The sequence below is a fragment of the Zootermopsis nevadensis genome, unplaced genomic scaffold (genome assembly GCF_977971745.1).
Source record: "Zootermopsis nevadensis isolate Lab colony 2312 unplaced genomic scaffold, Znev_1.0 Znev_ptg000011l, whole genome shotgun sequence".
Lineage (NCBI taxonomy): Eukaryota > Metazoa > Arthropoda > Insecta > Blattodea > Termopsidae > Zootermopsis > Zootermopsis nevadensis.
The window spans coordinates 4,727,357-4,750,741 of NW_028259143.1; the positions used below are offsets into that span (position 1 = coordinate 4,727,357).

Consider the following 23,385-nt stretch of genomic DNA (forward strand, 5'->3'; position numbering starts at 1 on the left):
ATAGATATTGACACCTCTGAATTACTGCCAAGGAAAGTTGTTAGTACAAAAATACATATAATAATTACGAGGAATTTTAACTTTTAAAACCTGAATACACAGCATAAACATAATTTATTCCTAAATTTTTTGTTGTTTTTACAGAATGTCCCTTATGCAGATGCCATGAACAAAACACTTGTATTTGCCATCTTTGACTTTGATCGCTTTTCAAAGCACGATCAGATTGGCGAGGTGAAATTACCCCTGTGTCAAGTTGACTTGGCACAGACTATTGAGGACTGGCGTGAACTGCAGAGTGTGGAGGGCGAAGGCGGACAGGTAGGAGAAGTTTATCAATAATTAGTGCGGTGTTAATTAATTAAAAACTGGTTTGCATGTATGTTATAGTCAGTTTTAGGCACCTACCTCTGGGTAAGGTAAGAATTCATAACATGAAGAGAATTATTTACCAGTTACACACAAAAATGTAATGGCAATTTTCTAACCTTTATCTTATGAATCTAGTAACTGAATCTGCAAGTTGAAAGATTATAATATTATAAAACTAATCAGGATTTAGCATTTTAAATATATTTTAATCAGTAAAAGCTATCATGGCATTTCTTCCATCTTTATCGCACGTGAAACTGTTCAGATCATATATCAAAATCTTTCAGCTTCCTAATTGAATTTTTTATATTTATATATACATTTGAACATTTGTAGGTCATCTATTTTCTCTTCTTACATTGAAAATAATTAAGATAATACAAAATAGCCCATATAAATACAGCTTCTAGGACATAACAGTAATCACAGTAGTCTACAACTGCATAGAAAGTGTAAAAAAACTGTATCACTTGCAGAAGTCAGTATCGTTATATTAAGAAACCCTGTACCTTACACTCACACAGAAAAAACAGAAAAAAATTATGATAAAATTAAAAATATTCACTGAATATTTCCGTCCTCTGGGTTGTTGCGCTGTGTAGTCTGGTCGATGTTTACCAACGTTTCATCGCCCTGATGACGGAGGCAGTATGACCTCTAAAACGTTGGTAAACATCTACCAGACTACACAGCGCAACAACCCAGAAGACAGAAATCTTCATACTCATCGCTGTGAAAACCTCAAATCTTACAAAAATATTCACTGTCTGAATTTATATTTGTACATTTCTTATTTACTGAATTGCAGGTATGATACATTATGCTTATGCATTCGCTGAAACATTTAGAAATAAAAAACAAATGCTAATATTCCATTTGTATGTGGAACTTACATATGGAAATAATTTATAAAATATCATAAGCCAACCCTGCAGCATTCTGATAATGTTCTCAGAAGAAAATTCAAAAACACTGAAATGCAATTCCTGGATTCTGCAAACATTTTCTTATAAAGAGCAATCTTCTTAAGGTCAATCCACAAAAAATAAAGATGATGATGACCACTGAATCTTGTCAAGAACAACAAATAAATAAATACTTGACATTTTATTCATGACCCTTTCTCTTCTAAATTTGGCCAAATTTTTTTTTTAAGACTTTTTCAAGTCATTTATTATATGTACTTAATGGATTAATAGTTTAGTGAGAGAGGTGCAGGACACGTTGACAAAATTATTGCAGTGAAAAGTAAATCAGTCTTAAGCATTCACTAAGCCTGTGAAGTCCAATTGTATGTAGATTCTTATCAGTCATAATAGGAAAAACAGGAAACCATTAACAATAATATAGTTTCAGTAACTGCGTTCTACGTCAAAATTATCATGTTTATTCACATTTTATCACAGAATGAAATAAATTTTCATCTTTGCATTATTGTTGAACATGAACAGTTTATAGCTCTAAGCACAACTTTTGATTTATATAAAAGTAAACTACAGCTTAGAGCCTCACATTATGAGGAACTTCAGTAAATTATATAAGCATTTTTTCTTATTTTAAAGACCTTAATTCCTGTTGTGTTCTATAATATAAAATGAAAAATTTGAGTGTTAAAAGTTTCTTGACTTAAAAGTGTGACTTAGTTACATTATTGTCAATTTGAATAACACTTTATCAATCTAGATTAGCGATTATATTGATTATCAAAACTTTAATATTTCTTCTAACATTGTCTTTTTAATTAAAATAATATAAGCCTACAAGCTTGACATAGTTTAAATTCCAAACATTTCTAAATCTGCCTGTCTCTGCATCAGATATTACTTTTACTTTGTCTTATTTTGTAGTTTTATGATTTCTTATAAAGCAGTGATATATATTCATAGATATAATAATTAGAGAGACCACTTATTCAATTTCTACAAAAATCTGAAAATCGTCAGTCAGTAACACTAAAAATGGATTCACATTTCAAGTGAGAAACAACATAATTAATTAAAAACATATAGGTTAGGAAAGTACTATTGGTATTTAAAGATCTGCAACTTATTTTATTACGTTGATTACAGAATTTATTTAAAACATAATCACTGCCATGAGTAACAATAAATTTCACAAGGTGTCAGTGCATGCTTAATGATCAGAATTTTGAAATTTGATAAAATTTATGGAAATGGTGGAAGGATATAGACTGTAATATATAAAATAGAAGATATCTTTCACCTTCTATGCAGTTTGTGGACTACAAAAAAATGTAAATTGTACCATATTATTAAAGGAAGATAATCACAAAACATGAACAAACACATGTTTACAGAATGCTTTGCACTCTCCTGCAACAATTTGCTTCTTTGATGGCCTTGATTATAACCCTGAATTCTACAGTGTAATTCCATTAAGTGAATATTGTATTAATACAAATGACTGCTGATGTACTACCTTAAGTACTATACTTGCATGAGAATGAGAAATATTTCTGAAAAAGACATCCATGTAACACTTCTAGCTGACATGCACATAAGAGTCATAATTTGTCACATTAATTCACATGGTCACGCAATTAGTCACTCATAATTGACAGATAAGAGAATTTCTCAGTCACATCTTACAATTATATTTTTGTGTATTGCATCAAATGTGAAATATATAATTTTGTAAATATCCATATAAATTAATCATAATTAGTCTTAAATGTACAGAAAAATGGGGGTCCGCAGTGGCCGCGCAGTCTGAGGCGAGGGTCTTGTGCTGCTTGGTCGTGGGGACCGTGGGTTCGAATCCCACTCAAGCCATGGATTTTTTTCTGTGTTCTGCTGTCCTGTAAATAGGTAGAGGCCTTGCGACGGGCCGATCCCTCGTCCAAGGAGTCATACCGAATGTCCATAGATCAAGCCAACTAATATAAAAAAAGTTGGGGACCTGTAAAGGGTACCGGAAAATGTATAACCATTGTTAAACCGGGGGGAAAAAAAAGAATGTACAGAAAAATTTGCAAAAGTTCTTGCAAATGTATGTATAATTTATTCCTTGGGTTTTCATCAGTAAATTGTTTCAGATCTGCATGTTTCCCCCTCTTTCTCTTTGTTGACAAGTAACAATAATTTAAAAGAGCTCTACACGTGTGCATCGCAGTACATAAAGCTAAACTGTTAATCCCAGAGCTAAAATCTGGCTTTCGCACTGCCATAGTATGGGGTTTAAACCCCCATTTGAAGAATAATAAAGGTTCATTTATAACTGATCAATATCCAAAATGTATATTATAAAGAATACATGCTATGTGAGGAATGTAGAATGTTTAACAAAAATTTAATCTATGTAATACCAAAACAAATCCATTGAATTCTCATGCAAGTACTTAAGGATTGATAACTCTCAGCAAATGTCAATTTGCCTGCATGCTATAAGATTGATGAAACATATATTGCAAGAAAACATAACACAATACAATTAACTCATTTCTGACAAAGTATGTGTATTGTTCTCAGTATCACAGGATGGAAACAGACAAAGCAAACCATCTGTCACAATGTTTGGTGATGCACATTGTATTACACCAAGTATTGTTAAATTGATAGATGGGTTTCTTGAAACAAATACTACAACGATCACACTTTGTTGAACACCTTCTGCAAAGTGCAATGTATATTTCATTTGATTTTGTATGCTGTAGGATTTCTATTTAAATATTATCTATTTTTCTACTAATGCATGCAAATCATATTACATTTAAAAGCATTGTTCTAAAGTTTTGTAAAACAATACATTGATTTGCATGTAATTTTGCAGATCATGCTCCAGTTTTGTTGTGTTAATTTTTAATCAGCATATACAATACATAACAGATAAGAATTTAAAGCTTATTTTCCAAGGGTTCAATTCCAATTAAACATCAAGATTTAGATAACATCTTGTTTAAGAGCTACTAATGTAATATAGTTTTCATTTAATAACATTTTAAATATAGATATTAATTATTACAGAATTCTATATATATAATATTCATTCTTAATAATTACTACACATTTTAAATCTAAAAAAAATGTATTAAAATAGACATCAAAATTCATTAACTACCATTTTGTTGTAGGTCACATGAAATTACAAGCTGACTCATATTTTGCTTTAATGTTGTAAACAAAATAGCATTTCTGGTAAGAAAAAGTTAATTATGAATGTGTGTTTTTTGTACGTGGTCTGAACAGCAGACCGTAAGTGTAATATCTACATTTCTCATGATGTCTTCAGTATTGAACCCTAGGATGTAATGTCATGTTTTAATTATCATACTCAAATTTAAAATTAGTTACAGCACAAATAAGTTTTGAAACTTAAAGAAGTGATTTTATTCCATTTTATTACTAATTACTGCAATGTTTGACTTGCTTTGCCCTGTTATGTCTCCACTTAGGTTGCATGATACAATATTTCAGCAGTTTTTAGAACATTGTTTGCTGTTTATCTTATGAAAATATTTGACATTTTTATAAGTATATAATATTTAAATATGTTTGTGTAACTATATTTTTTACCACACCCCCAAAAATAATAAATTACCTTTATACTTATGAATGATTATCTCTGTATATACAAGTTTTCGTTCATATTTCTGATATAAGGTGGAAGAATAATACAGTATTATGAGATTTAACCATATATTTTGTATGAAAATTATTTAAGTATATATGGTGACAGATGTTTGTAAATAATATTCATTAAGAGAAATCGACACTGTTGAAAATTGTAACATGCAGTCTGAAAGAAAACCAAATGACTCATATCTAGTGCTTCTCTGCTCTACATTATCACACAGTTCACCCATTTGAAATCATTAGAAAATAATGGCGAAAACAGAACATACTTGTCTGGTACTAACATTTTATACAACTGAGAAGAGAAACTTACATGTACTAAGTGTGTATATACCAAGTCTATACAGTTTAGAAAAAAAAATCATAAGGTTTATTACATTTAACTAGATAAATATCTAAGTAATAACATTATTTACTAGATTCCTTTATATTTGCTTTAATTTTTTTTCTCAAGATTTAGCTGTTAATTTCTTCTTAACTCCTGCAAAGATAATCGCAAAATTGGACATTCCGTTGTTAATATGTCTCACGTCCCACATTATTTATACAGCATATATTATCACACAAACTTAATAAACATTTCTAAATAAAGAAACAGGAAATAACAGATAAAACAGGATTAAATTTAAATAAATTCAGAAATTATAGCAGACACAAAGCAGAGTCCTAATGGAGTAATGGTAAGGGGATTATACAGCACTTCTTTTTCACCAACGACTACTTGCACATCATAATGGTAAAAGACTTATGTTAAAACTCTTTTAGGAATTGACGTATCACATAAAAAAGCTACGCAAGTTGGTTCAATGCTATTATTAGTTTTGTAAACATACAATTAAAGGTAAATAGAGTTTTAGCATTTAATGTACAAATTTAGTCTATATAAAGTATATATACTGAATTCAGTTTATAAAATTAAGTATAATAATGGAGATTTGAATGATCATATCTTCTATATTTGGGTGTCTAGTGTCTTGATTTACTTGACGTGTCAAGTTGTTTCATTGGACACAAACATATTATTTTGTAAGTTATTTTGGATATCATTTACTAGTTTTCACATAGGTGAATTAACTATGGTAGAGCAAAGTAGTTGATGGATATGAGCCACATGGTCGAAAGTGGAATCCCGCCCGCTCAGGAAGGAATGCAGTTGTCGCAGGCAGTCTCACTCAGCTCGGAACAACGAAACCAAATACGGACCAGTATTCGGTCGTTTGGATCGGAGCAGTTATTCATGTTGATTCTTTCTCTCTCTTTTTCCCCCAAATTTACTCTGCTCTGCTTTTGGCCTCTGTATATGGTTGTGCCCTTCGACTCATTTGCATGCTGCTTCAAAAAATCAAACAAAAACTACACGTAAGTATTTTTGTATCAGAAATTTTTTAGTTTGTTAACAGAAAAATAAATGAAAAATATCAACCAAAAGCATATAAATCCCTATATAGCAATACAATAATTATGTAATTGTATATTATTTAGTATTACATAGCTTGTGTTGCTTTGCATGTGTGTTGTGAGAGTATTTTGTGAAAAGCTTGTAAAGCATGATTTTTTTAAATAAATAAATTTCTATGTACATTAACCAAGCATTGCTCTCAGTTAGAAGCACCTGAGTTATTTTAAAACTATAGATACATTTTTATCTGTTTTGATAAACTATATTTGAAAATTTATCCAATTAATTTAAGATTTGAGGTTCTTACAGTGATGATTATGAAGATGGCTGTCTTCTGGGATATGGCAAAACAGTCTGGTAGATAATGAGTGACATTCAGTACCCTCTTGATAGAGGCAATAAGCTCCTCTGAAATGTTTGTCAGTATGTACCATATATAATGGTTCTTCATCTCAAATGACAGCTATCTTCTTTTCTGATAAAAATTAATTGATAAAAGGCCTAAATTTAATTTAATGTATTTTTGTGTGCGTAAAGAATATTTATAATTGTTATGCCAAGAGTGAAATTACAGAATCTACATTTTATCATGGGTGGAAATTTATTAATCAGAGAATATAATTACTTGTTTCTGATGATGAATGTGAAATTGAAACAGTGTAAGTAAATTACAAAATCGTAGTGTCTGTATTACAAAAAAGATTTAAGACAGTACGCAACATCACAAATTCTAATATTATACTTACTTTTTCACTTATTTTGTGTTAGTGGACGTACCTACGGGTATTTGTCATATAGATTGTTAGTTTTGTAATTCTAATAATGGTTTATATACACAACTTCTTTCTAAATGACCTCCCCACTACAAATAATATCATTGATTTCACACTGATAGTGAATTACTGTCTTCGCTGCACCAGATTGAAACAGCATAAATGGCAGGTTCTTTTATGCAGTACAGGGTGCAGTAATTAAAAAAATAGGTAACCTAATTATGAGACAATTATTTTATGCATTCTGCTCATGCTTTTAAGACACAATTGCTTCACTCCCAGAGGAGCATTAAAAACATGGACAGAAAGACAGAAACATACACATCCTCAATTCTGAAAGTTTGTGACGATGGTGCATTGTTGAAGCAAACTGTTTTTTGGACATTATCCATCGTCAAAGATTTTATGGTTTTATTGATTTTATTTTATTTAATCTTGGACAATGGATAATGTCCAGAAAACAGTTTGCTTCAACATACATCCTCTTAGAAGAATGTTACATTAGCGATATTGTCCGGGCTCTTCTTTGTAACTTCCCAGCAAAATATTTTCTTATTAGAAAATGCGTTGTGTTTACTGAAAAAATAAAATATCTAAAGATAAAATTTTTCATACTTTCTGGAAGTTGAATTTTCATTGCAATCATCGATTGAAACACGAGATGTTAATAACATATATGAGAAGTGTTTTATTTTGTGTTTTTACAACAAATCTTCGTCCAGTATATTGTCATGCTTGTATAGTTATTGCTTAAATGGTATCTGATTTATGCAGCTGCATGTAATTTTCTATATGGCTTTTGTCCTGCTTGCATGGCTGTTTGTATGCAGTAAGATAACAAGCCGGTCTTCACTACTGTTCACTGCACTCCGTTCTACACACATAATGTCCTAGAGCTTAGTTCACAAATTATTTCATAAATAACAATACTCTGTGTAATTCCACAAAGGGAATCATCCAGTTTGATCAGTATTACAGCCCTTTGCATCACTTGTTCCCAATGTGTCACAATTTATTTATAAACCAAGATTAATTGTACTAAAATTTTGGTTGAAATACATACTGCAGTGGGGTATTTGGTTTACTTTTGCAAGTTTAACTAATCTGGAGATTAATAAGAATTTCAGGCGTAAGTGATAAGAACACTTCTCTGATATATCATGAGTGAAGTGACTGTTTGGTGCAAGAAAGAGGAATATCAGCAGAGTGCTGTAACATTGATTCCAGCTGCTCAATACCCTTAAACTAATTCTCTCTAGGAAGGCTTTTACCCTTCCCCATTTCAAAAATCAGTGTAGCACTCGATCAATATGCCTCACCTGTGTTGACCTAACCCTGTGTACCATCAGTGTATTGTTGGTAGCATATTGTGGTGATGATGCAAGATACACAGGATATTATTCTCTGCTCATGATAATATTTATGAAATATATTATAAATATTTAAATAAAAATGTCAGTTTAGCCTGTAGATATCTTCTTGAATTTTTTTGTGCTTTATTTCAAGAGGAGTGGTTTACAATAAAAGTCTTGCTCAGAATGCAGCTAATTATTAACAAATGGCAGAATATTAGAAAATATACAGTGCAGTTATGCCATATGTTGCTTAACATTGTTTCAGCATCTTGATTTTTTCTGTGCTCTTTGTCATATCACTTAGGATAAATATGAGAAAAGAGTAAAAATATTCTGTTTACCCTGTCTATATTTCCTTTTAATTTAAGTAGCCTAGTAATGAAATATCATTGCCTTATTTTTACTCTGACTCATACTTATTCTGACTGATGCTAATTTGTAGTTGATGTATGATTGTTCTTTAAAGGATTTGATTCATCCTGTGTGTCTTGTAACAGAAGACTGAACTGAACTCGAATACTGTTTAAAAATAAACAGTTAATGATATTAATTGAATATGGTACAGATTCTGTTGACAGAAACATTTTTCAGAGTATTAATATAGGTTTGTGTCACTCTCTTACATTTGTCTGAACCCCTGTTTTTTCTGACCTCCCATGCCAACAAGATTTCTGTAATTATACAAAATTAAGTGTGTGTGTGTCTGCACCAGGGCTGGGCCGGCCTACGTAACGCTTCGACAATTATCCAGGATCACTCGATGACATAAAAAATAATGTTTTAATAAACATATTTTATTTGCTTAGCTTCATTGAACAGAATCTGAAATAGCCATAAACAAATTCTGAGACAATACGACATAGTCTTAAAATGTGGCGATTTATTAACCATAAATTTCTGTCTCAGTGACTGTAAATTGAATACTTTCCATTTTCGTAGTCCACGTGCAGTATCTTGTGCAGAACACAGACAAAATTTCAGCGTGCAAATAAGTACAAAACTTGCCACAGCATATTTGAAAGGAAAATTACACTTGAATGACAAAGAATGTGTTGTATCTATAAAGCTGTTCAGTCCAGTCCTGGTGTGAGTGAAGATTTTAATGTGTGGGCGTGTGTGCATAGTAGTTCTTAAAATTAGCAGTCCAAGCTGGGTGTTGTGAAGTACATAGTAGCCAACAAAGTACATGGTATCCATATATATTCTTAGGCTTGTGATGTCTGGAAAGTCCTCACGCTAATGACAGTTAGTATACGTATGGTACATGTTAGTGTTATTGTCATTGTCTGTGATGATAGTTTTATATAATGCAATGATACAGAATGGAGATTTAAAAATTTGAAAGGGTTTACTTAATAATTACAAATATAGCAAATCATGACAAACAAACACAATGCAAGCATTGCTTAAAGATATGGAAATGTAAGAAACCAAAAGGAATTTTTGTAGGTTTGCACATTGTTTTAAGGCTTCTGATGTATGGTCTCCTAATAGATTAGGAGGAATGTGGAAAAAGTATCAAGGAAATATGAAAGTAATTTATCTATTATAAAAAATCTTTCTGTCATCTTCAGTTTCCTTACTGTCTGTCATTTTCTTTTTGGTTTGGTTCGCATGAGACCATGTGCAGTTTTAAGACATAACAATGTGTATATGCCATTCTTTTGTAGTTAAGCAATATGCAGTTTAATGAATGAAATGGTTTATATTTTTACCATTGTTTTGTTGCTAAGGACTGAAATGAGTTAGGCCTCTGAAATCTCAGTCAATATGTATCAGACCACATGGCACAATATACCAGATGACAGTCATCTTCAACTTTAAAAAAAATTGTTACCAAATGCTGCTCCATGAATAATTATGTTCCACGTAAACTGACCTCTTTTCCTAGTTTCTTGGGAATTCTGATACTTTTCTATTGATACTTTACTTGATTCCTGTGAGCCAAATTCATTACTAAATTTGAAAACAATGAAATCATATTGTAGTATAAGATGAGGGTATTCAAAATTACAAATTCTCTTTCATTGTGTAGTTTGAATGTTGAACACTGAGAATCCAAAAAAGGTCTGTAGAAATATATTCTCATGTTTATACAGAAATCTAAATACTGCACTATTGGTGTATGAAGTTTTTGAAAACATGCATGAATCCTGTCAAATATTGTGTGTTTGGAGTTCAAGGCCTTATAAAATAGCCTCACTCATGCTAGTTTAGGATAATTAGGAATACCTCTAAAATTAAATACTTCATATTTTCTGCCTCAGATTGTGTTACACAGTTGTGTGAATGAATAATTAAATATCCTACATGAGCAAATGGTTTCATAATGAAACATTTCCATATCTTAAACATTTACGTCAGAAGCCAGTAAGTCTTGTGAAATCACTGCCAGCAAATAAAAGTGATCTGACCATAATACAAAAATCGTGATCCTTGAAATAACCTTCTTATAAAAATATTACATTATAATATGCTATGTCCTCCTTAAATCATAATCAGAAGTGAATATATTTATGTCCTCAACAAATGTTTCAGAAATTCATCCCATATCCAAAAACAAGAAAAACTACCCATATAGCTAAAAAATAGATGAACCAGTGAATAAAACTGTATGCACCAGTTATTTGTGATAAGTAAAAGGATAAGTAAAGGATAATATTGTTACATATCTATGTATCCATTAATCATAAATTGAGATGTCTACTGGTTCATTATCTATAACTAGAATGCGGTCTGTAGACTGTGGCATAAGTAAATAAAGTAAAGCAGTCCCACTACATACCATGTAGGTCGCTTGGGAGTAGAGGAGGTATAGCTCCTACGCATTCTTAACCTCGGCACTAGATGGGGTGAATGATTAGCATCACGGCCCCGGACGTGCTTTACCCCCAGGAAAGGACCCCGTTACCCATTGGATAGGTGGCTTGGTGGGCCCCAGAGCCAGTCTGGATGCAGAGGGTAGAGGAAAAATTCTCTGTCCCTGTCAGGGATCGAACCCCAGTCTTCTGGCAGACTGTAGCATACAGTCCTAAATTACGCTAAGTGTAGTATGTTATTTAAATTATCATTTGGCACTTAATATCTGACTCATTTCTAACGGACACAATTATAAACATGTATTGTAATTGTAATTTTTTTCAAAAAATTAAAAATCATACATTCTATTATGTACAGTGGCATAAAACACAAATATGAAAACTTGGTTTGTGTTATATTAATGTATATACTTTGAATTATTGTTTTGTTTTGTGTTTTCCAAAATTACTTCGATTGCTGATACTATTCAAGAACCAGCAAAATTTTATACTTGTATATCTGTATGGAAAATACTTATAAAAGTGGATACCATCACATTTCATGATGGAAAGGAAATAAATCTGTACTTGATTGTTACAGGCAAGTGAAGTCCTACGAGATTTTACTGTTTGCTCTGGATTTCACACTTCATCAAGAATTTTATAAATAAAATAGTGAAACAAGTACAGAAATGTTACGTAATGCTTGGTATTTCTGGCAGAAATTAAAGCATGTGAAGCAAGTTTAAATATGAAATTGGAAAATCAAATCAAAATCTAAAAGATTGGATAGCTAAGTAGGTCTGCTGTAATGTAGTATTAAATGTAGTGCAAGATGTAGTTATGTAGTGCTAGTTATATTTGGACAAGTTTGAAGAAGTTTGTTTGATACTACTCAAGTAACAGATAAGTTTATTAAAACACGATTGAGTATAATTATATATTAACAAATAACTAGAATATTGGTGTGAGAAAAATGTGAAAATAACTTTATTATTGTGATACAAATTTTGTTTATAACCTACATGGTATTTTAAACCTTTAACATAACATTAAAAATCATTGAATTATAATGCTGCAGATCAATTAATCAATGTTAAAGATATTAAGTAGGGATGTCCTAGTACAAACACTAGTAATGAATACATGCCATAGAGTCCTCTAGGTTTTTCTGTGCTCAGATCAAAATCCATACTTCTGTTAAAGCCTAGAATTTCACAGGGTGGAAAATACTAGGGCCTAGTCATGATTCGACTCTTAATAAACCTGTTGCCTCAAAATATCCTTCACTTTGATTGGCTGGCAGAGGTCAGGAAGGTCAATAAGACTTGCTGGCTTGATTCACAATGAACAACAAATTAGGTAATGATAACCATATTTTATACTGTGATATAACATTAAAGGTAACCCATTTGACTTGAGAATACTACTTTTCATGAAACAGACTGTTATATTCCTTCTGAAAACATCATAAACTTTCATGGGTAAAGATTTTCATTTCAGAACATTCCTCTGGAATTAAAACATTGATCCCTTATTTATGTTGTATGAGATTAAATTAGATTTAATTCTTAATCTCTAAGTCATCCATTATACATCTTTAATAGATAAATACTTTAGATATTATCTGTAATATTTAGTGGTATTTTTATATCATTAAAATAAGTGTACATGAATGTGCATTAATTTTATTAATTGGAATATAGTATTAAGTTACAAAACAGAACTGTATCCAATATCAAACAAAGTTCTTCAACATTTACCTTCAGCATCTGAGGAGGCAGAGCAGTCTGTAACAAACCTTATTGCTTGTGCAGGAAAACAAGTTGGGTGATATCTGCTTCTCTCTGAGATATGTCCCCACAGCAGGCAAGCTTACTGTTGTAATTCTGGAGGCCAAAAACCTGAAAAAGATGGATGTTGGAGGTCTCTCAGGTTAGAACCATTTTTTTAATCTCAGAAAATAATAATAAGTAGTGATAATTTTTAAATTAATTTAAATTTAATTCTTAGCATGGATTTTAGTGTGTAATAGTGTATAATAAATAGTCTTTTTTGTGTTAAGTTGAAGTAATTTATACTGAAAGAAACAAATTGTGCATATATTTTGTAACGTTAAATTCTATTTATTTTTAATAGATCCTTACGTGAAGATTGCTCTGATGCAGAATGGTAAGAGGCTCAAAAAGAAGAAGACTAGCATCAAGAAATGCACACTAAACCCTTACTACAATGAATCCTTCACATTTGAGGTGCCATTTGAGCAGATCCAGGTAAAGACGCAGTGAATAACAAGTTGGTAGGAATAAAGCAGGATGATACAAACCTGCTTCTTTTGTGCCTCTTACATTTGTTTAAAATATGAAGATGTTTCCGTAACGTAAAATTTGACACTAAGCATCTAACAGCAGACTATGGATCCAGTCATATATACAGAAATAACCTTACAGATTCTTTTACGCTTATTTTCTACAGTGCCATTAACAAACATAGTTCTTAAATAAATTTTTTGTAATTTCAGAAAGTAAACTTGATGGTTACGGTGGTGGACTATGACCGCATTGGTACATCAGAGCCTATTGGTAAGGTGGTACTAGGCTACAATGCAAGTGGGACGGAGTTACGTCATTGGTCCGACATGCTGGCATCTCCTCGCCGGCCAATTGCGCAGTGGCATACTCTCAAAGATCCTGAGGATGACAAGAAAGACTAAGTACCTTCCTCAGAAGGTATGTATACTGAAACTGTGGTGGAAAGCTAGTAGTAAGTAATGCACAGACTCAATATGACGTGACAGCCGACGATCAGTCATATAATTGAGGACTATAAATGCGCGTCACTGACAGAAAAAAAATAAAGATATGATACTAAAGTCACATGTTTAATGGACAGTGAAAAGATAAAGAACAATGCAATCAAGCTGTAGAGCAAGAATTTCAGTACTTCGTTTATTCACACTTTTCATGAGTTATTGTAATACAGATGATGTTATTTCATATTAAGGATGTTCAAATGAAATATAAAATGAAGTCTTAGGCATCAATTTTATTTTTGCTTAACAGATAGTATTGCAGAGTGATTTCATTATTGATACAACTATCAGCTTCTGTAGTTCAGACGTTCCTGCCTAATGCCATAATAATTTCTTTGTCCAGTATAAGTTTCTTCACATTTAAACGGACCATTTGGATCATGTGGACCAAATATAATTGGATCTATATTTATATATTTGTATTTTAATGTGATGTTTTAATTTTCACCATGAAACGATGATTAAGCATTGTCTTTTAAGAACATTGTGAAGATAAAGATTGGAGAAGGGCTAATGACTATTGCATTGGGCTGCTTATAGACAGGGGATTTCAATGAGGCATACAATAAACAAATTATAAGCCTCTGCAGTTTGTGAAACCTGATCTCTAATAAGTACTGTATTCATCTCTGGACTTCATGATAAACAGGAAGATAACAGATCACACGAAGGACAATATTCTATAATATGCAATAACAAAGTCTTACTCTAAATTGTAGTCTTTTACAAAACTATTTCAGACATTTATTTATTACTAACATGGCAGCTAATCTTATTTCAGGTTTTAATATTTATAAATTATAATCATATTTCATTTTTTTCCAGGGTATTAACATTACTGCATTAAGATGCAGTAAAGTAAATGTAAAGTTAAACAAATGAACAAAAGAACAGAAGGATAACATTCCCTATTCAGTATTTTGTTTGTGCTAACAATAACTGTGTTATAAAAACATTCTGATCTAAAAGTTAAAAAAAAAAATTAGAATGTTCTATTCTTGAAATGAGATAGAGAATATATATCTTAACCTGTTAAATCTTAACCAATGTAATGTCATGTTTTGGAGATGTGTAAAATCCATACATAATCTATTTAAAGCAGACCCATCTTATTTATAAGAAAAAAGTACCTATTTTCAAGTTGTTCAGCTGCTTGCCTTGAACTACTGTTATACTACTGGAAAGTTCAAACACATGTAGGTCTTGGGTAACTGGGAAGTATTGGTTTGTTTGCTATGAAGTGCTGCAGACGTTGTATAAACATTACATTATGAAGTAATCTTCCATGCTGGTAAAAACTTGTTCCAACTCCAAAACAAAAGAAAATTGTGTAATTTGCTACATGATGTAATCAGTTGGTGTTTTTCATATCACATTTTCAAGTCCATTGGGATTTCAAGAGGGCACCAGAGTATATTGAGTAGGAATAGGCTGTTAGGTTATTATGATAAATTAGCAAAGACTTTAATTTTTAAAGTCGGAGACAATAGATCTTTACAAGCATCAATTAGTATTTTTTGACATCAAGATTTGATTTTAGGGTCATTATACTTCCAAAGATTACAAATATGAACTGAGTGATTAAAGCTTGTCTATTATGTCATGTCGCATTTGATCATACGAGCAAGAAATTTAATCAGAAAATATTTTACAAAAACAAGAACTTAGACAATATACTGTATGCATGAACCAAGTACACAATGATGTCATGTAATTACCATATCTTCCCACTGTTTGATTCTAATTTAAATGAGTTTTTGGAAACACTAGCTGCAAAGACAAGGAAGCATTATTGTTAAGTTTTCCCAATTCTTAATGTATTGTCAGTCTTGTTATGTTTTATCTTACCATCATTGTTTATACTGGTATTGTAAATAGCTTACTGTACAAATAGTGAATGAATTAATGACTAGAAAAGTATGAGTGTTGGGCATTTATTTAATGAATTCATACTCAAAGTTGTAAATCACTTTTACACATATTTAACTTTGGAGGAAACTCCCATGAGAGGACCTGGAAAATTCTGCAAATTCATCTTCAAGATATGGATATTAATTAAGCTATTTTTATTTCTTAGATATGTTTTAATTGACTGAACAGTTTTGTCATTAACAATATCAAAATTGTGTGTAAATAAAATAAAAGTTCATAAAAAGGTTAATTTCAAAAAAATTCAACACATGCCTATTAAACCCACGTGAAAGATTATGATCATATATTTCAAACAATACCATTGAAAATAAGCTTATAATACTGATTAATACTAATTATCAATTATCTGTGTAGTAATATTGAGCTGACGAAAGTGTTGCTAAAAATTAAATTCTGTAATTTACCTTTGTTGTAAATAAATGTATATATATTTGTTAATGATGATCTTTTGGATTGTGATGCTGTGTGGACTTCTAGGTATATGATAACGTTTTGGAGAAACATACTGTCTAAATCTTCACTGATGAGAACTTCATTGCCCTGATGATGGAGGCAGCAAGTACCTTTGAAATATCAGTAAACTTGTACCAGACTACACAGTGCTACAACCCAGAAGATAAATATTTTTATACTCCCTGAGTGAGAACTTTACATCCTACTTTTATGTTTATTTTAATTATATAATTTCAAGGCCCTATATTGTTCTTTAAAGAAGAATTAAGCAACTCGAAGAAACATAGATGGTTGCTGCTAATTCAATATTAGAGTTTATTGCATCTTCATCAGTGATCATAATAAGTTCTAACTTTAATACATGTTTCATACTGTCCTTTTATTCTGTCCACATATTATGGTGTCTGTTCCACAATATAGGGACCCAAAACGTCTAAATCTGGCCCTGAATGCTGACAAACATGTTGAGATTAATCATTGCATTGGCACTGCAATATTGCACCAAATTATAATTAATTTTTCAAGTAAAGAATTACATTTACTTATAGAATCTGTAAAATATGATTTTTTTAACATTTTATGTCAGGTGAAAATTACCTATACTATATTGCAGTAATTCTTTAATTTAAAACAAATTTGGTATGCGAATGTATTTTTAATGTAATATAATGTAACACATTTCAATAATGTGTAAAATTAATTATTTGTGTGTTAATTTCTCGATCACATCCATTAAACAAGAATTTTTCCCTGTAGACCTTAAAACATGAAACATTTTTGTCATAATTTTGGTATATTAAAGCAATATTATTACAACAAAGGTAAATTCTAAATTTTTACACAAAAGTTAGATTAAATTATTTCAAATGAATGATGTCTACAACCACATAGAAGTCCAAGATTTTGCTTTTGTTAAAAAAAATTGATGTCTCGCCCAGTATGTATATATATCTGTATGAATGTGTGATAAGTGAATGAATAAATGTGCATGCGTAAGGTTTATATGTATAAAAACTGTAGCATTTCCCTGCCATTTTTAGTTTAACTTGTCTATAATCTCCTCACCATGTATCAGCGAACATTATAAACACAATAATAAAAAAGTCACTTCTGTATTGATAAACATGATAACTAGAACATACTCAGAATTCAAGTCTGTATTATAAAGTGTGGTGTTTGTATGATGATCGGACTGACTGGAAAATGGTTGCTTAGTTATGGGATTGTTGTTATGAATCAGTGATGGCACTCTGACTAAAGGAAGAAAATAACTTTGATGTGTTTACATTATTCATGTAAATAACATATTGTTATATATTTCTTCATCAAATAAAAGCTACTTAAAAAACATTAATGGTACAGAAGGGCCAATAAAAAATCACTCCTCTAATGTCAGTGAAGACCGTATTCCATTGGATAAAACAGCACAATTTTCTTTACTGATAGTTTATTACAGCATTGTAGGTGGTAATTGTAAGTAGTGTCCAAAGTTTATTACATATTTGAAATAATTTGGTATGTTATCCCTCAAATTTGAGGCAGAAATTGCTGTGGTATCTTAAATGCTTGTTGTGTTCTTCTCTGTAATGCCTGGCATAAAATGTGTTAAATAATCTGCCCTTTTTAGTTTTACCGAGTTCCTCCGTGCCAGAGAATGATATATCCGAAAATTAACCTCATGTATTTCCTCTTCAGTCCTGTTTCACCTCCAACCCAGCTATATTCCATAGGTCTTGGAACAAAGGAATACATATTATAATAAAACTGTAAGTACAATGGGCATTTCAGTGCCCTTTTCAGACTCCTTGAAAGAAGGGGCAAACTTAAGAACATCTTTATTTGACCATTACATATTTTATCTAGATAAAATGAGCGTAAGTTTCTATTCTGTTTAATTTCACCGGCTGTGATTTCATTTACAGTTACTATAGAAGTCACTGATCTATTTGAAGATTTAAGCGAGATGAAACAAAACTAAAATCTGTTCATTACACATTTTACTTTGTGACTTGATTTTTCTTGTCTAAATTTACATAAAATTAATTAGGAATTTTCTACTCAACATAAGAGATAATAATTTAGATAATTTTCATTATTTAGTCTGTCAATCTGGACCACTGTTAAAAGTTTCAGAGATTTCAAATTTTAATTCTTTTTGCAATGTCTTGTATGCAATATAAACAGTGTGTGTGGCAAATAATGAAAATGGTTGAAGAGCTGAAGGAGAGAAATATTACAAGAAATATATCTGAAACATCTGAAATGAAAAATAAAGATTAAAAAGATTTGGACTCGTACATTATGATTTACTCTGGTATAAGTGAAAACTCAGAAGCATCAACAGAACAGATAAAGAAATTCTTGAAAAGAAGTCATTGGGTTACACACAGATTTTGTCCTAAATTTTAAACATCAAAACTAAAAACAGATGAAATTTTAATAAAATGGAAATGTATTTTATTTTGGCTTGTTTAATGATGCTGTCAGTGGCTCATACCATAGTGAATAGTGAATGAAAAAGTTATGGAAGAAAGCAGTTGTGGCCTAATTTAAGGTATTACTCCTCACCTGAAGGGACTGAGGAAATTCAGGAGACACATTAACCAGGATAATTGGTATCCAGACTGAAATTTAAACTATAGCCCTTCCACATTCAAAGCTGGAGTGCTAACCATAATGTTTGGTAATTACAGGAAAAGAAATAATCTCCAATAAGGAAATGTTTCAACACATGCATCTTAGAACAACAAAGTGAGAGACATTTATTTGAAAAGAGACAAAGTGAATGTATTAACCTATTACAGCTGATACAGGGAAATATTGGCCAGTCTTGATAAGAATGTAAAATGAAGCACTTTGAAATATATTGAAAAGTAAAAAAACAGACATGCAAAAGACATTTACAGTGTAAAAATGAGCACGGCATTTCCAGTTAAATTTGTAATTTTGTATGAAATCCGTGTTTGGTTTTATTTAATCCCTTCACTACAATTAAATTTCTTCAGTAATTCAAGTGAGTATAGTTGTTATTCTCATGAGTTTAATATTTTTTGCTATTATTTCTTCAACTTATTTGCATATAGTACAAGCTTCACTGGTCACATTGATTATGTTAAGTTTATAAATTCTAATTCTTGCATGTTTCTAAACCAAACTGGATTTGAAGACTTCAAATTTCTTTGGTAATGTCTTTTTAATGGTCATGTGTGATATAATAAGATAAATATTCAGAACAGTTAATTTATTCAATAATTTTGTTACAAACATAAATTTTAAAATTTGTTGTGTATTAAGATGGCTGTCTTCTGGGTTGTTACACTGCGTAGTCTGGTAGAAGTTTACCGATGTTGCAGATGTCATCGGGCTCCATCATCAGGACAATCATTGCTCTGATGATGGAGGAAGCAAGGACCTCTGAAACGTTGGTAAACATCTACCAGACTACACGGCGCAACAACCCAGACGACAGCCTTCTTCAGACTCACCGTGAAAACCTCAAATCCTACTTTTTTCATATAGTGAATTATTACATCCAATCCAATTCGAGGTTTGTCTTCTAAGTCTGATTGTCATTCTTTGTACAAATGAGTTAGTAAGCGTCTAGTTTTATTTTACTCTTTTGTAATAGGTATTTAATACATGCTTACTCAAGAACACCTACTGCATGTAAACGAAACCTTGGTCTTGCTTACCTGAAAATGTTTTTTAATGTAGCAGTAACATATCCAAAATATTACAGAATGAAAATTGTACCCTAGCATGTTCCAAGAAGTGCCACAGAGAATTAGTATATCTAAGTGACTATGGTAACATGTCATTGTCTGTATATATTGAATGCAGTAGATTAGGTCATATGAGAGTGAAATTAGAATGCAAGAAAAGGCATTTAAAAATGTTTACTTTTTAAATGTCGACAGTTAACAAATTTGATGAGAATATTATTTAAATAAATATGGTATTACTGCTGTTTGGAATGTAATCTAAGATGTACCAAAAACTGTCCTTAGTTTGAAAAATTTCAGATGGGCAACAGTTCAAGTTTTAAAGTATTATATATCTAAACAACAAATATTTGGCAGGGAATGAATTGTATGGGGTGCAACATTTTTATAGTGAACAATGACTGGGTACAACTGTTCATTATGATGGGTAAGTAGTAATCTGCATAAAGAATTATGCGGCAAAAGTGCTACTGCATAAGTTATAAAATTAATCTTCTTTGCAGCACAGCCTTTTCCAGCATCTCTGGTCAGTGTCTTTACTTTGGATGTCCCAGTTTTCCTTGTTCTGTAATTCTATGTTACTGCAATTTCAATACCCTATTGTCATTCATCCCATGTACATGTTTCATATGTTTCTGTGCATAATCTTGCATTTTTTCTTACTAAATGATAATATATGTAATTCATTTCTTATTTATTCATTGCGTCTGTAATTCAACTTTATAGACAACTTTACCGAGACACTTCATCTGCAGAGCCTGTGTCTGACTGTTGCCCTTTTTCTTCTTTTTGTAACCTAGTTTAGTTTTCAATGCCAAATAAAAGTGCAAAGTTGGCCATAACTTTGTAAAATTGTAATTTGTATCTTTTCGAGTTTAATTATTCAGCGTTCTATTACTGATTTTATATATCAATTTCTTGTGTGTAGTAATCTATTCATAGCCAATATATGACTAAATATTTGTAATGTACCATAACATCTCTTCTGTAGTTATCAATTACTTTTATATCTTATGGGGTTTCTTCTCTTGGCCATAAACTTATACCATTTTGTTTCTGTTTTAAAATGACATGATTGACATAATTGGTACCACGGCCGAGTACTTTGTATTCGGGTGATCGTGGGTTTACATTTCCGGCCCAGAGACTCTCTTGACTGAGCTTTTTTGTGCTTTTCCACAGTTCATCAGGCAAATGTCATGATAATATCTTAAATTATGCATTATGCCACAACAGATTCCTTCTACACCCTTTAAAATTCATTATTCATTAATCATTCTATCATTTGACACTCTATGTCTGAGCTATTGTCATTAAATCAACAATAAGTAAACAAAACATATCTGATATAGATCTGCGATGCTTATGCTCTTTACTGTGAACCAACATTTGGTCAGCTGAAATAGCAGCTTATTTACATCATTAACATTGTGGACTGGAAATCCTATGCATTGTAAACTTTATAGGGCCTATATAGCTGCAGTTCGTTCAATTTCTTTGATTCAGTGCCCTTAATATGATCGTTTTGTTACCACGTACTGTATTACTTTGGATGCATATTTAGGTATTCTTTTACTATACAAGTACTTTCATTCTACTCAACTTGACACTCTTTTTAGGAAAAATAAAGATTATATGAGTTTAAAGATTACGTTCCCATCTTCTGTGAAAATGCCATGTGTACATGAATACCCTTTTTTAAGCTATTGTGTTCATTTAACAAGTCTGAAATAGTTTGAAGTCTCCTTTTAATAATCACTGAGAAGATATTATAAGCAATACTAATACACTTTTGTCACTATCACTGCATTCTCTGTTTTTAATTATTGATTTTATTAATTACATTTTCTGGGAACTGGTGATTGAATTGTTTTTTGCACATAAGCCATGTAATGATCTTAATTTTAATAAAAATAAACTATCGTGTTTTATAAGTTGAACAGCAATTTCATTCATTCAGAATTATTTATTGATTATTTAATGGTTATGATGTGTGTCTAATTCTTCTTTTGTAGCAAGATCAAATTCATTCAATTTAAATAATACTTTATATTAATAGTTTCTTAAATTATTTGCTATAATCAGAAACTGCCATATATAATTTATAAAATGACGAGAACTGTTATACTGAAGTGTAATGTACCATATTTCTATAAGATATGATTCGATATAATAAAGAAATGACACAATCTTTATTAACGAATTGCCATGGTGTGTACGATAGGGGTCTAAAATATTAATATTAAAACATGCAATCTGCTCTCAGTCATATAATGTGTGGCAACTGTTCTTATAGATGTCCCAGAAGTTCATTAGTGTGTTGGAGTTACCAGTATTTTATTTTATAGCATTAACTGTATTCATTGTCTCTCAAAAGATAAATTGGTTAATATAAAGCAACTTACATCTTTTGTTAAAATATTTGTAATGTATATAAGATAAAACACCAATCATATGTACATGGTGTGTACCAGTGTTAAAACTATGTAGTGTTGAACCTCGTGCGGGTTAATTTTAATGTCAACCAGTTGCCTGTGACACATTTAGTTAGTTGGTGATCATTTGCTGTTAGGAAATTTTTGATCAAATGAGATAATATTTATGAATGTGTGTGTTGTTATAATCATTTCTATAGTAATGCTGTTAAATAATTTTGGACCTTATATCTGGAAAGACTGAAGGGAAGAGATCACTTGGAAAACCTAAGTGCAGATGGGAGGATAATATTAAAACTGATGTCAGGGAAATAGCAGAGGATGTGGATTGGACATAAATGTTTATATTTACCTTGCGAGATAAAATAAAATAGTTGTGACAACACTTTCGTTTGCTGCCTGTAATAAAAACAGCATTTTGTGCCTGTTTCGAATTTATCGGAATGATTTTTCCCGCAAACTTTCAAACCGGGAAAAAGAGAGATACGCACACATTCCATGTTTCGTTCCCACGTTTGTCCAGTAAGACTGTGTAGTCATAGGCGTGCAGGGATTCGTAGTGACGTTTCAGCTGCAGGAAAATGTACACTTTAGGAAGTTTCAAGGCACCGTACTGATATATTTTGTAAATATATGCTTGCTTGAAAATATGATCAACCAAGATCTTACCACATTACTATAGGTACTGCATGACGTTCTAGTTATAGCTTATGGACTATTTTTTAAGGGAGGTAGTACAATC

General features: G+C 31.3%; 1 protein-coding gene and 2 long non-coding RNA genes across 10 annotated transcripts in view; 1 reads left to right on the top strand and 2 right to left on the bottom strand.

Moving 5' to 3' along the window:
- LOC110836522 (synaptotagmin 1) overlaps positions 1–18,099 on the top strand; it is a 104,491-nt gene extending 86,392 nt beyond the window's left edge. For 5 of the 7 annotated variants that reach the window (XM_087347131.1, XM_022077781.2, XM_022077777.2 and 2 more), the window contains exons 7-11: positions 145–321; positions 13,107–13,224; positions 13,429–13,562; positions 13,811–14,018; positions 14,927–18,099. In XM_087347131.1, coding sequence (XP_087203257.1) covers positions 145–321; positions 13,107–13,224; positions 13,429–13,562; positions 13,811–14,002 — 621 coding nt within the window. In that variant the 3' untranslated portion in view covers positions 14,003–14,018; positions 14,927–18,099. The remainder of the gene's footprint in view (positions 1–144; positions 322–13,106; positions 13,225–13,428; positions 13,563–13,810; positions 14,019–14,926) is intronic. The other 2 variants (XM_022077778.2, XM_022077779.2) reach the window with 2 other exon arrangements.
- On the bottom strand, positions 96–13,184 carry LOC110836524 (uncharacterized). 2 transcript variants are annotated; one of them, XR_002545336.2, is made up of 2 exons: positions 13,053–13,184; positions 96–6,293 (listed from the first exon to the last, which is right to left on the bottom strand). It is a non-coding gene; the product is annotated as an uncharacterized LOC110836524 (long non-coding RNA). The 2 variants fall into 2 exon arrangements; XR_002545337.2 differs by having other exon boundaries at positions 96–6,296; positions 13,053–13,169.
- Positions 17,768–23,104, bottom strand: LOC147874035 (uncharacterized). The gene is made up of 2 exons (XR_015534677.1): positions 22,996–23,104; positions 17,768–18,218 (listed from the first exon to the last, which is right to left on the bottom strand). It is a non-coding gene; the product is annotated as an uncharacterized LOC147874035 (long non-coding RNA).
- Positions 23,105–23,385: the final 281 nt, after the last annotated feature.